The sequence below is a fragment of the Mus musculus genome, chromosome 12 (genome assembly GCF_000001635.26).
Source record: "Mus musculus strain C57BL/6J chromosome 12, GRCm38.p6 C57BL/6J".
Classification (NCBI taxonomy): Eukaryota; Metazoa; Chordata; class Mammalia; order Rodentia; family Muridae; genus Mus; species Mus musculus.
In genome coordinates, this window is record NC_000078.6 from 82,302,355 (window position 1) to 82,314,882 (window position 12,528).

Genomic DNA, 12,528 nt, shown 5'->3' on the forward strand with positions numbered 1-12,528 from the left:
CATTTCCCCAGTTTCTGTTTCTTGCAGGTCCATCAAAAACCATTTCTCCAGTTTCTTCCCATTCTTACTTTCAGTTTTTCTCTCTACTGACCATCTGACCCTATTTTCTGAACTTTAATTTTTAAAAATTATTTTATGCATGTGTGTGTGCCTGCTGCCTGCATAAGTTAGAAGAGAAGAAGTCATTGGGTGCTTTCAGGCTAGAGTGTTACAATGGTTGTTAGCTGTTGTGTGAGTACTGGGAATTGAATCTGGGTCCTCTGCAAGAGCAACAGGTGCTCTTATCTAATGAACTAAATCTTCACCCTCCATCTCCATGCAGCTGTAAATCACCCTTCTTTTCTTCTCTGCTCGTGGCACTGGCTCTCCTTAGAGCTGCTTGGCGAATTACCTGCCTTCCTTCTAAGTGCAGCTGTGAGCCCAAACTAAATTCACTTTGATGTCATCTGAGTATTGTCCAGCTTCTCTAATTCCAAGGGTTCCTGTCATCTCCACCACAGGAGTCCAGGAGTCTCTCCAAGACAGAGGACTGCCATAGGTATCATTATCACCACATGCCTGCTGTGTGTTGTTTCTTCTAAGTTCCACCAGGGAAAAGTGTTTGAGGGTTCATCCTCCTATAGTCTTAGGGGTCACTGTCTCAGCCACACTGGGTTCTGTCTTAAGTCAGTACCCATGTAGTTTCTCAGAATTTTCTAATACAAGAGTGTCTAAGACACTTCAAAAGGTCACAATATTAAAGACCTTTGTGTGTGTTTATTTGGTAACTGGTAGCTGCCTAATTATATTGGCTGCCGAATGGGGCTGGCTAATAGAGGAGTCAACCATGTGACTTTGAGGGGTTGACTTGTTAATCATGGATGGCCAATGATTTAGTCACTCATGAGTGGTTCCTGCAGCCTATGTGATGAAGCCCAGCCTCTAGAAGTCTCCCTGGAAGAAGCTTGTGGGCTGTTACTCACAGAAGGTGGGCAGAGTGCTTTCTCCCTCTGCCAAGCATCCTGTCATGTCTTCCACTTGGCTTTTTCTCAGTTGTTCCCTTTGTAATAAACCAATAATTGTGGTCATTGATCTCTTAAGTTCTGTGAACCATTCTAAGAAATTACTAAACTCTAGGCGAGGATTGTGGAGACCCAAGTATTTAACCTTCAGAAGTACAGAGAGCTAGTGTCCTGTTTGGCATATGAAATGGGAATAGTATTGTGGGAACATGGCCTTGCCTTAAGACATCTAAGCCCATGGCAGATACACAGGAGGTACATGGACTTAATTGTGTGATTGAGTATTACCAATGGTCATCAAGAATTGGGGAATTGGTGGTTGGGGGAAATCTTCAAACATAGGGTGCTGGGGTATGAGCAGAAGAAACAGTTTTTCCTTTAGCCTGGTGTTATCAGTTAAGGTGCATTAGAAAATCAACTAGTAGTTGTATGTATGAAAGAGCATGTTTATATAGGAATGTATATTTATGTGTACAAGGAGATTGGTTCCTGATAGGAAAAGAAGACTTGGCATAGGTACGTGGGGAAGTTAGTAGCAGAGACTAGCAGCTCTGGCAGGCCAGGCAAGTGCAAGGCAGGACTTTCTTGCCCTTTTTGGACTTTTGTTGGCCTTTCAGGAGATTGAATTGGAGGAGGGCCAACCACAGAACTTGTGGTAATTTTCACTAGTGTTGGTGTTAGCCACAACTAAAATACCTTCATCTAACACCTAGATTAGTGGGATTTGTTCTTTTCTGTTTGCTCTATCTGGAAGCCCAAGGGCATTGCATATGCCTCCCTTCTCCCCACCAATTCTAGATCTGGTTTTGACCAAATTAACTGAGCACTATCGGCTGGGCAAGTTAACACAGGAAACTAATGAACATACCCATGCCAGCTCTAGTCAGGGTAGAAAGATGCTATGTGATTGGTTAGGAGACCTGGGTTTTAGACTGCTGGTGCTAATGCCCTTAGCCAGCCTTGGGTGCTTAGCCTGCAGATGTTTAGCAACTGTTACGGTTTGCTGACTGCAGATCATATACAGTGCTGTCAGCCAGCCTTTCTGAGAGATGTCCTCCATTCCAGTAAATAGGACACTTAGATTTTGAGCCTGTTTTCTCATGCTTATTTTTAGTGAGAAGATTTGTATATTGGCTTGATTTCAAATTTTTCATAAAGAACCTGATTATTTAGAATTCAGGCCAAATGCACAGTTGTTACTGTGAGAGGAAAGCACACATTGCTTCTGATTTATTTATGTGTTCTGAGAGAAAGAATGGAGAATTCCTGTACCAAATCATATTAATAAATTCAGCAATGGTTTGGCTGATACTTAGTGTGTACCCTTGAGAATAAGAATTAGTGGTTTGCCAAAACATTCCTCTAGTGTATTCTGTAACAGTTTATTCTGTTAGCCTGAATATTTGCTTGTTCCATAAGCAGAGATCTCACCACCACTTAACAGTAGAGGGCCGGGAAGTTGCACTTTCAACGCATTGCTGTTAGCCCAGGCTGCCATTGATGCTTCTGTGTAACTCCCATCTGTCTTTGGATTTTGTACCTACTATCACATGTATAAAATATGGCCCTCAATCATCTGAATTCTGAACATCATTATACAGCCATTTAAACCCAAGGGAACTATTCCCTTTGACACCAAATTGAAATATGTAGCTTATAACTCTTTCGGAATACTAGCTTCTGTTACTTTAAAGGGTCCACGGAACCCCACTTTAGGGTGTTTTGTCTTTGCTTTTGTTTTTGGTTACGGGGTGAGTGCACCTGTGCACCTACCTAGTCTAGCCAGGCTCTTGCACCAGTTAGACCACGTGGCACACAGGAAGACAGCATTTGCTCCCACAGGTAGTTTCTTCCTGAGTTTTCTTTGAAGCTGTTAAACTTATGTGATGTGAGGGATTCCTCTTACTGCCTCTTTGACTGGATTTTAGCAGTGAACTATAAAGCTGAATGTCCATGAAGGTCACTCTGGTTTCTCTGAGAAACCATAGCGTCTCTATTTCCCGTTAAAGATCACCCATTTAAAGGAGCATGCAACACTGCTTGGAAAGGGGTTCTGAGGAAGTCAGTCCTGGGGATAAGCTGACAGCCTTGTGTTCTTCTCTTGCTGCCTCTCCAGAAAACACATCCAGATAGCTCAGCTCTCACAGGCCAAAGCAAAATCTTTTATTTACATATCAATTAAGTCATTTACTCCAGGTTCCTTTTTGATTATACCACCAACCTCCATTTTTTATCTTAACCCCTTGAAAAGACTCCTAGAAAAAGACAATAGACACATTTTTTTTTTTTAACATTGCAAATGAATTCAGAGACCTGCCTGCTCTTGTGAGTACAGACGATAAGCTAGCTGGATGGGATCTGCCCTGAGATCACTGTTCCCACCATGCCTGGGCCTACATTCTCTCTGTCCCAGACTGACTTTGAACTCAGGGATCTGCCTGCTTTTGTATGTTTCTGACAAGCTTCTCAGCTGACTTTGTTCTTTTAGTCTGTGAAGCTCTTTATACAACTCATAGTGCATCCTTATATTTTTCATAGTTGAGAAAGTATGTATTTTTGACCTCATGTTTTGAGAGTTCTTTCCCACAGCCTTAAGGGCTGTCCTGAAGGTCACAGCATTTACTTTTTTTTTTTTTTTTTTGGACATTAGATGCACCCTCACCTCCTGAAATTGAGCTACTGCTGATTAACATTGAGTCATTTATCTTGGCAGAGAGGACATTTCCTAATGACCTTGGCAGGGAGAATATTTTCTGAAGGAGGAACATGAAGTTTGTTTTTTGTTTTTGTTGTTTTTAAATACAAATAAACCTCATGCCCAGCAACCATCAACACTCCTGGAGACCACGCCCTGCTGGCTCTGCTCCAGAGGTGGGAACTGTCATGTCCCTTCCACATGGCCGTGCAGGACTCAGCTTGGCGAGTGACAAGGAGATAGCCCCCTTTAAAGGAGTCTTGTGGAGTTGCCCTATCAGCTTTCTTTTACTTGGGCTCCTTTTATGGGCATGCTTACTGTTGACACTTCCAGAGTCCCCATCTAGGGGACTGTATTTTTGTACATTACGTTTACCCTAGAGTGGATGAATCCGCCGACCCTCACCTTCTTTTGGTGTGAGTGTGAGTTCAGGACATACACTCCCCAAAGCTGTAGACTCCAGGATACTGCTGCACTGCATTAAGGGTACTTGAGTCTTCGGTGCCCTTCCCTTTTCCAGCAGTTCTCAACCTGTGGATTGTGGCCCATTCAGCAGTGGTGGAGTGAGCATGTTGAACCTCCTTTTCACAGGCATCACTGAAGAGCATCAGAAAACATGCTTAGAGTACAACTCATAATAGTAGCAAAATTACAGTTATGAAGTAGCAATGGAAATAATCTGATGACTGGGGATAGCCACGACACGAGGAACTATATTAAAGGCTCACAGCATTAGGAAGGTTGAGAACCACCGAGTTAAACCATAATAGATGTGCCATCAGCTCATTTTATATGTATTGAAACTCACGCTGGACAGTGAGCTCTGGGTTTCAAATTAGAGTTGCAGTTTGAGGAGTTATATTCTTCCAACTTCCATAGTGCTCTGAGACTGTTTTTAGCAGTCTCTCTTGTATCAGTGGTTTTTTGTCCTTTAAATAAAGTACATTCCTTAAGTGTGAAGAAAGCTTTTTTAAATGTTGCAACTGGACTCTGGGAATTTAAGAGTCTTCTTCAGTGAATAATGAGTGAGATCTGCAGTTTCGTTTAATTTTGTCTAGTGATCATGATATGGCCTTCAAATAATTTAAAAATTTAAGATTATGTTAATTTCTTTCATGGCATAGCACTTTTAGATTTTAATATACATTCAGTTTTATAGTTCTCTGCTAAAATCTATTTCACTTTGTGTTGGGATTTGTGTAGTTTGCAGTTTTCATGTTTCTGCCTTCTTGTAAACAGAAATGTGAGGGTGAAGTTGTTGGATGGTAGGATAGACCTATGGATCTGTCCTGTGTGACTGCACCAGGATAGACCTATGGATCTGTCCCGTGTGACTGCACCAGGATAGACCCATGGGTCTGTCCTGTGTGCTGCACCTTTGTATTCTAGAGCACCTGAGCATTTCATTGTTACACATCTTTGCTGTCCTCCCCTATCTGACTTAGCATTAAATCTAGTGATAGGCTAATGAAGGTACCTTTTATATTTCTCTGGCTGCTAGTTTGTTTGCAGTTTGGTATATTTGGATTTTGGTTGGTTGGTTTTGGTGGTGTCGCTTGAACCCAGGTCTTTTTAACACAAAGCAGAACACCCTGGCCCCGTTTCTCCAGTTGTTAAAGAGACTTGCTATCAATTCTTGTGTCCCTTTCTTTTCCAGCTTCTCCTGTTTTTCTGATCAGTCACTTGCCTCACCTACTTGTTTAGGAGTTATACATGCAGTTATTCATCTTAATGTTCGGTTCTTGCTTGTGACCTGCTACAGCAGAGAGAAATTATTAGTGCTTGTGGTTTTCTGCTGTGTATCGTTTACCTTTATGAAGCCATACAATATCTTTTATTATCTACCAAAAGTTTTATAATCTTGCCTTCCACAAGCAAGTTAGGCAAAATTAGGATCTATTTTTATACAAAAGGTAGAATGAGAATTCTGTTTAATTTCATGTGGATGAAAACAGATGTGTACAAGTATCATTATTAAATATTTCAGTGTCTGTATTAATCAGACATTCTTTCTGTGTAGTAGATAATAGTTGTGAGAGAGGACTGCTGTCCAATCCTGACCTTGCTATGGAGGGTTGGCGTTCTTCTTGGTCTTTTCTTGTAATGTAAAATTTATATACGGCTTGTTAAGTTTCTAAAAACAGCCTTGGCTATATTAGCTAGCTAGATAGATAATGGATAGATAATAGACAGTAGACTGATAGGTGGATGGTAGATTCATAGCATATAAATACATGGGAAAGCACACATGCATGTATGGCCCCTCTCTCCATCCAGTTAACATGCCTAGAAGTATCCATTAGTGCAGCAGCACCTGGTATCTGGATTATTATTTGTAAACACCATTCTTGGAGAAATGCATCACTTTGGAGGAATGGGTACTGTCAGGATTGAAAAGTACAGACGAAGACTTTGAAACATGAGATTTCAAGAAGTAAGAACTTAGGGGCTGGAGAGATGGCTCCCCATTTAAGAGCTCTGACTGCTCTTCCAGAGGTCCTGAGTTCAATTCCCAGCAACCACATGGTGGCTCACAACCATCTGTAATGGGATCTGATGCCCTTCTCTGGTATGTCTGAAAACAGCTACAGTGTACAAATATACATAAAATAAGTAAATAAATCACTTGGCATGCACGCACACACATTTTGTTTTGTTTTAAAAAGAAGTAAGGAATTGATTTAAGAATGATGGGGTTTTGTCAAGTGACCTATGGGCTGTCTTGATGTTTTTAGTGTTCAATTCCAGGCAGACTGAGCTCCCACAGAAACAATGGGAATAACTGATAGCAGTACAAACAGTGGTAGTAAAGGGTTAACACTGGATACATGACCTGAGTGATCATGAGAGCAGATCAGCTCTGCTGAAGGCAGGCAGTGCTTTGTCCTTCTCCTTTTTTTTCATATTCTATTCTAGGGAACTCCTTTATTCTCTTCTGATGTGGATACACATTGCAAAGGCTTCTAGGTTTTGGCTCCAGGGGCCACACTGCTCTGAACATTTCTGTTCATGTTGTTGGGAGATACATTGCTTTTCATGGCTCAGGCTCCTGTATTGAAAGGTAGACAAACAAGAGAAACACATGCAGGTGTATTTAATAGAAGTTTTATGTGCCATGTGCCCCTGGATCTTTCAGAAGAAACAAAGTCAAAGGAAATGGTTTTTTTTTTTTTTTTTTTTTAAGATTTATTTATTTTATTAATGTAAGTACACTGTAGCTGTCTTCAGACACTCCAGAAGAGGGAGTCAGATCTTGTTACAGATGGTTGTGAGCCACCATGTGGTTGCTGGGATTTGAACTCCTGACCTTCGGAAGAGCAGTCGGGTGCTCTTACCCACTGAGCCATCTCACCAGCCCAGGAAATGGGTTTTGGTCGTAATAATTTACATCCACTTAGCCAGCTTCTTTGGATCTTAGTGTTTTGTCTTTCTGGAGTTAGGGGCATTCCTTAAGGCACTAGGAGAGCACCTCTGCAGTGACACTCTCCTGGTCAGGGAAGGCCTGCTGCAGGGGAGGGTGGCAGATGGTCAGAGGCCCCTTTGCACAGATGTCTGGAACTTAATCTTCCTGGGTTAGCTTCCAGGGCTTTCCAGTTTCTTGCTGGTGCCAGTTGTGCGGTGGAGTGAACAGACTTCACTCCCATCCATACATTTTCTTCTCTTCTCTTTTTCTCTCTTGATAAAGCCTGATGAATGAAATGTAGCGTGCACTGTGGGGCTGTGGTCTGTGGTCCCTGGCTTCTGTGGAATCTACTTCTCCCAATCATTTGCTTGCCCCTCAGGAAATTACAATATTGAGTTGAAGCTTATGGTGAAATGGATTATCACAATTAATGTGCACTGAACCCAAGATGCAAGTTATGGAAAGTTTAGAAGTCAGAACTAGTCCAAGTCAGGGATGCTTCTTGAAAAGTTAAAGCTTTTTTTGTTTTTTTTTTTAAACAAACCATTAGTAATGTGACAAGACATACCACACCACAGTCAGGAGCAAGAGAGATATGAACACACTCATGTTGTCTGCTTCTCCTGTCTTCTAGGCTTTTTCTTACCCTATACAGTTCAGAGCTCCCTGACCAGGGACTGATGTTTTCCATAGTGGTCTGAGTGAGTGTCCCTTTATCAGTTGGCAGTCAAGGCCATCCTGCACAGACTTGCCCACACGCTAGTCTGATCTAAATAATTGCTCAATTCAAACTAGGTTCCCAGATTTTGGGAAGCTGGCATTCAAAACTAACCATCATAAGGTCCGTTTAATCGAGGGTGTGATTTGCTGTTGTGTTTTGCTGTTCTTCTTAATATTTTCCATGTTTGCTGCAGTGTTATCTGTGCTGATCCCAAACTCCTCGGCCTCCTAAAAGTGCCACCAAGGTGGGCTTCCACTGTACTGTTACTAGATCTCCAGGCTGGGCAGGGGCAGCACTCCTCTATTTCATTTGTGAATATTAAAAGCCATTCCAGTCTTCAAGAGTCTTTGCTGAGGCAGACATGTGCATTTTTTTTTAGAGAATTAGAAATTGAAGCTTATTTCCCAGGTTCATGCTCTATTAGGACTAGGTTCATTGGGTATTGGAGAGGTCAGGCTAACGGGCTTCTTACATTTTCTTTTAAATCTACATACTGTTTGAGGTTCATTTCTTATTCTTCTCTCTTTGTTTTAGAAGTCAACACTATTACTCAGTTGAAATGTGCTGCTTATTTTGATTTTGGAAAGTTGGATCTGTGGCTGGAGAAACAGTTCAGCAGCTAAGAGCCTCCTGCTCCTCGGAGACTCAGTCTGTTCCCAGCAGGGACTCCAGCTTCCGAGGGTCCAGTGCCCCTTTCTGACCTCCACAGGCACACACCACCCCACACGTGCGCGCGTGCGTGTGTTTGCATGTGCATGTGTGTGAGTGTGTGAAAGTAAAGAAAGAAAGCAAGCAAGCAAGAAAGAAAAGTCCAAGGCTGGGTGTGGAGCCCACAGCTTTAACTCTAGCACTCCAGAGTCAGAGGAGAATGTCTGAGTTTGAGGGCAGTCTGGTCTGCGTACCAAGTCCCAGGATAGGCAGGATAATAGAGAGAAATCTGTCTAGAAATAAATAAAAAACAAAGTTTGCCCTACAGTTGACACAGATGATCTTAGAAATATTTATAATGGGCTAGTATTGTAGACACCTCCACTTCTAACCCAATTAATGCTGCTTGCTTCATGAATGCCAGCCTGTTCACCTCAAAGATAAGTCCCTTGTCAAGACTGTGTGAACAGTGTAGTCTTGGTGGCCTTTCATATGCTCTTACAAAGTGTTTCTTGTTTGTTTGTAGGTCATATGTCATTAGTGTGGACGCTGCTGTCTTAAGTCTGTGGCCATGGCACCAGAACACAGTAAGTAGCAATGTTGCAAACTTTGGCTTTCTGGGTTTGAATATCTTCCTGGGGATGGAGCCCCCAGATGCATTCAGGCAAATGGACATTCACTTAGTTAAACCCCAATATGTATGTTTTGAGTTTCTAATTGCAGAGAAAGAAATATAAAACCAAGAAAAACAACTTAGTTTCCTCTTTTCACAGGGCATTCACTTTATTTCCTGGGGTTTAATTTTTTTACTTTCACATACAAAAACATGGTGATAGTCATGACCTGCATGTTCCTGTACACCCAGTGTTTGCCTGTAGTGGCCAGCAGAATGGGCAGCATGGCTGAACTGTGTCACTTATGCTGTCTATTCTTTGTGTTCGGGATCAGGGAGGCTGAGCACAGCTGAAGGGTGGACCTGCTGAGCTGTGGTCTCAAGCTGCCTGTCCACAACTGGCTTGCCAACTTTGGCTCCTTCATCAACTCTGAGGCAATGCCTAGCCAGGGGGATGGTCTCAGAAACAGCCCTAGTTCTAGTTCTAGTTCTAGTTCTAGTTCTAGCTCTAGCTCGTGAGACTCTGGGTGGGAGACCCTGTGGCAGGATTGCACCAAGAGACCCCAGTGGGTGACTCTGCAGCTCGAGACCCTGAGGCAGGTGTACCTAATCTTCTGGCGGAAGTCACCTCATACTTAGGACAGAGCTCAGGGAAACCTCCGCTACTCTCCCTGGATGTCACTGTATGCTGTTGTGAGGTCTGGTGTGGCTTTAGCCTGCTGGCTCCCAGCCCGAGCGAGAAAACCACACAGGATGGAAGACAAATCCAGAACCCAGGGCAGCCAGCCCTGAAGCCTGTCCCCTCTTGAGATACGCAGTGTTTGAGCCAGTCCATTTCCTTTCTGTTAAAGCCAGTTTGAGATGGGAGCCAAAACACCCGAATGATTCACTTAATCCCTACTTTATTTTTAGTAATCCATTAGTTTCCCCCAGGGACTGTGGGAGTAATTGCAAAGCAAGGCAAAATAATACCGTTAAATTAAACTGGCACGGCGTGGTGTTGACTGGCATCCTCTTTGCTCTCAGCGGGAGCTCTAGTGAGTTAGTATTCAGGATGGGAGGATAAACCTTGAGATGCGCGCTCTTTCTCTCTTCGTTTTCACCCAGAAGCTTGTGCCTCTTACTCAGCTGTCCACGGAGCCTAGGAAGCGCCTGGGCCCAGGCACCAGCCTTGCTCTCAGAGAAGATGTGTCTGCAGGCAGCGTGGACCTGTGCTATCTTCCTAGAACACATTGTACTCATGTTTTTAACACTTGTTTTTGATTTTAAAAATTAGTATGAGTGCTTCAGATATGAAAACAGTGTGAGGAAGAACATAATCCACACCCATCCATCTCTCCAGCACAGGAGACGTTTGTCCGTCCATCAAGCAGTTAAAACCCATGTTCCCCTCCTCTGCCCCCAGGAATCACAGCTCCACTTTCGTTTTCTATTGAGGTGGGTCTCCTGTATCTGAGGCTGGCCTTGGCCTTGCTGTATGGTTGAGGCTGGCATTGAACCCTGGTATTCCTACCTCTACCTCCCACTGAGATCACAGCACTGTTCTACCAGGCCTGATTTGTGTTTGTTTTAACTTCCAAAAAGAAAAGGAAAAAAAAAAAAAAAAAAAAAAAGCAGACGCCACACACTGTAAAAGCACAAGGAGGTTTACAAGAGATACAAGGTCAGTGTAAGGCTTTTGGTTTGGTCATAGGCACTTTGAAAGATGTGCTGTTAGTACATCCAGTGTTGCTCTGTGAGTCACGATGAGCATGGTGACAGCTTTTGTAGAGTGCACTCTCCAAAGCTCTTTCCTTGGCTGCATGGTCTGCTGCTCACTGACCCCTGCAGGTTTGGGTTCTCACAGGGTGCTATCACTATGAGCTTCTTACTTCCTTGGTAGTCTTCACCCTGTGGTCAGGGCATAGGCTGTGGGCAAACTTCATCTGTGCGTTTTCTGCACTGTAGCAGTATCTGGTGGCCTACAAAGCTTCCTTCTGGGCCCTCAAACTGACCACTTGGTCATTCTACTACTTTATCTGTGGCAGTGGTTACAGAAAAGATATCTCCCCGCAAGCTGACTGTAGCCACTCTGAAACAATACCTGTACCACTGGGAGCCTCTTCAGGAAGCTTCGATGTGCCCTGTTTCCTCTGGGAGCCAGTGTTGGGTCTTAGAGCCAGTGCTCTTGCCTTTGTTTGTTTTTAATTTTGTGTATGGTATTTGGTTTTGCCTATATGCATATCTGTCCACAGAGGCCAGAGGAGGATTATAGCCAGTTGTGAGCCGCCATTTGGGTGTCAGGAACCAAACCCTGGTTTTTGGCAAGAACAGCCAATGCTCTTAAACTTCAAGCTATCTCTCCAACTCCTAAATATAGCATTCTTGACAAAATGTAAACCACGTAACTTCTGCATTATAAAAGCATCTCGCGTGCGTTTGGAGGGTTTCTGGCGTGCTCTCCGTAGGAGTGAGTGCTGCCTTCGGGGACGCGAACAGTGCAGTTGTCTATTCCTTCTTTCAGAAACCAGTGTCCTAGCATCACAGAAACACTTCTTTGTATTCCATGGGTAATTTTTACTTAAATGTTTAGCATTTGCTGAAGAGCAAACTACAATTTTCCCCTCCATACTTTTATCTGTACAGGAAAAAAAAATCAATGTCTTTTATTGAAATTAAATTTTAGAACTTTATCTTTCATACATATGTTCTGTTGTTATTAATAGAGTGGGTCTTGATTTTGTTTTAACTGTAACTACTCTCGTGACCACCAAGACTCAGAATCTGTGTGTGTGTGTGTGTGTGTGTGTGTACATACACTGGCCTGTGCATGACTGCTCGCACATGCATGCGTATGTGGAAGTTAGAGGTGATTAATGTTTGGGTATCCTCTACCATTTCCCATGATTTTGGGGTGGGAGGTTTAGACAGGATATCTTTTTATGTAGTTCTGGGTGTCATGAGACTTTATGTGGACCATGCTACCCTTGAACTCACAGGGATCCGCCTGACTCTGCCCTTTCAGTGCTAGTATTAAAGGTGTGTACTTCCATGCCTGGTCCCATCTTATGTTTTGAGCTGGGGTCTCTTACTAAATCTGGAACTTGCCATTTTAGTTAGATTTCCTGACTCAGCAAGCCCCCAGGATCGTTACTGTCATGCCTGGTTTAGATGAGTCTAGGATCTGAACTCAGACAGTGTACAAAGCAAGCACCTTAGCAATGAACCATTGCCAAAATCGCAGATCCAAAGTCATGCATTTAAAAGTTGCTTTTCAGCCAGATGTGATAGAAACAATACACAATAAACCCACCTACAATCCCAGCACTCTGCAAGCTGAGGCAGGAGAATCATATACACAAATCCAGCCTTACCTACATAATGAGGTGCTATTCCTGTGGTTCCTGTTTAGATTTGCAGTACAGCGTGTTAATACTCAATCCGTGAAGCTTGTGAGAAAGTACACTA

At 43.0% G+C, this 12,528-nt stretch overlaps 1 protein-coding gene across 19 annotated transcripts in view; it reads left to right on the forward strand.

Moving 5' to 3' along the window:
• The window catches only part of Sipa1l1 (signal-induced proliferation-associated 1 like 1), a 282,410-nt gene that overhangs the window by 132,978 nt on the left and 136,904 nt on the right, over nt 1-12,528 (forward strand). For all 19 annotated transcript variants that reach the window (XM_011244060.3, XM_011244067.3, XM_011244068.3 and 16 more), the window contains one exon: nt 8,995-9,055. Coding sequence is in view for 7 of the 19 variants with exons in the window: in XM_017315027.2 (XP_017170516.1) it covers nt 9,040-9,055 (16 nt within the window). In the remaining 12 variants the exon portion in view is untranslated. Of the gene's footprint in view, nt 1-8,994; nt 9,056-12,528 lie in introns of those variants that run through there.